The following is a 731-nucleotide window of genomic DNA, read 5'->3' as shown; positions in this document are numbered from 1 at the left end:
TTTTTTTTTTGTGCATACGCACATTTACAGCTTTGTCCGTACTAAATGTTTTAGTATGAATTCAACGCAAGTCTTTGTACATGAGGCCCCTGGTCTTTCTGAGACACTGAAAAACTGCATCAATGCCACGCTTCACTCCGAAACAGTAGCATATAATTAAATCACAGTCTGGGATATTTAAGTCACACTGTGATATATTGCAATACCATTTTTATATATATATATATATAATTTTGCCCTAAAGTCAGTCACTCATTCTAACCTTTTTCCTCTGCAAGGAAGACGAAGCGAACCCACTTTGGTCCTTGTTCTTGAACCATCAGCAGTGTGATTGGCTGGCAGTCTATTCCCGCCTCCTCCTTGACCTCCCTCTGCAGCGCCTCTACAATGCTTTCACGCTCCTCCATGCGACCCGCAGGGAGATACCATCTGCCATAACACTCCCTCTTTGCCTCCTGAACCATTAACACCTCATCCTGTATGAACACAAACCAACACACACTAGAAAAGTTTATATTAATCACAGGTAGTGAAACATTGATCACAGATGAAGTATCTGAATACGTTGATGATTTAAATTGAAATATTTTGTGAGGTGTAAAATAAAACCACTTTGACTGTTGCCTTGAATTTTGTACCTTGCTACCAAACTATTTTCTGCAAGTGAAACGAGAGCACTGTCATGCTCCCAGTGAAACTGTACAGCTCATTAGTGGAACTCATTAAGATAC

At 40.1% G+C, this 731-nt stretch overlaps 1 protein-coding gene across 1 annotated transcript in view; it reads right to left on the bottom strand.

Annotated features, from left to right (window-relative positions):
* Positions 1–603, bottom strand: part of LOC107591940 (8-oxo-dGDP phosphatase NUDT18-like) — a 17,268-nt gene extending 16,665 nt beyond the window's left edge. The window contains exon 1 of the mRNA XM_016281233.1: positions 263–603. Coding sequence (XP_016136719.1) covers positions 263–464 — 202 coding nt within the window. The 5' untranslated portion in view covers positions 465–603. The remainder of the gene's footprint in view (positions 1–262) is intronic.
* Positions 604–731: the final 128 nt, after the last annotated feature.

This window comes from Sinocyclocheilus grahami, unplaced genomic scaffold, assembly GCF_001515645.1.
Source record: "Sinocyclocheilus grahami isolate Dianchi unplaced genomic scaffold, SAMN03320097.WGS_v1.1 scaffold148.1, whole genome shotgun sequence".
In the NCBI taxonomy this organism is placed as follows: domain Eukaryota; kingdom Metazoa; phylum Chordata; class Actinopteri; order Cypriniformes; family Cyprinidae; genus Sinocyclocheilus; species Sinocyclocheilus grahami.
Note: the sequence above shows the minus strand (reverse complement) of the source record. Positions and strands in the feature narration are given on the sequence as shown.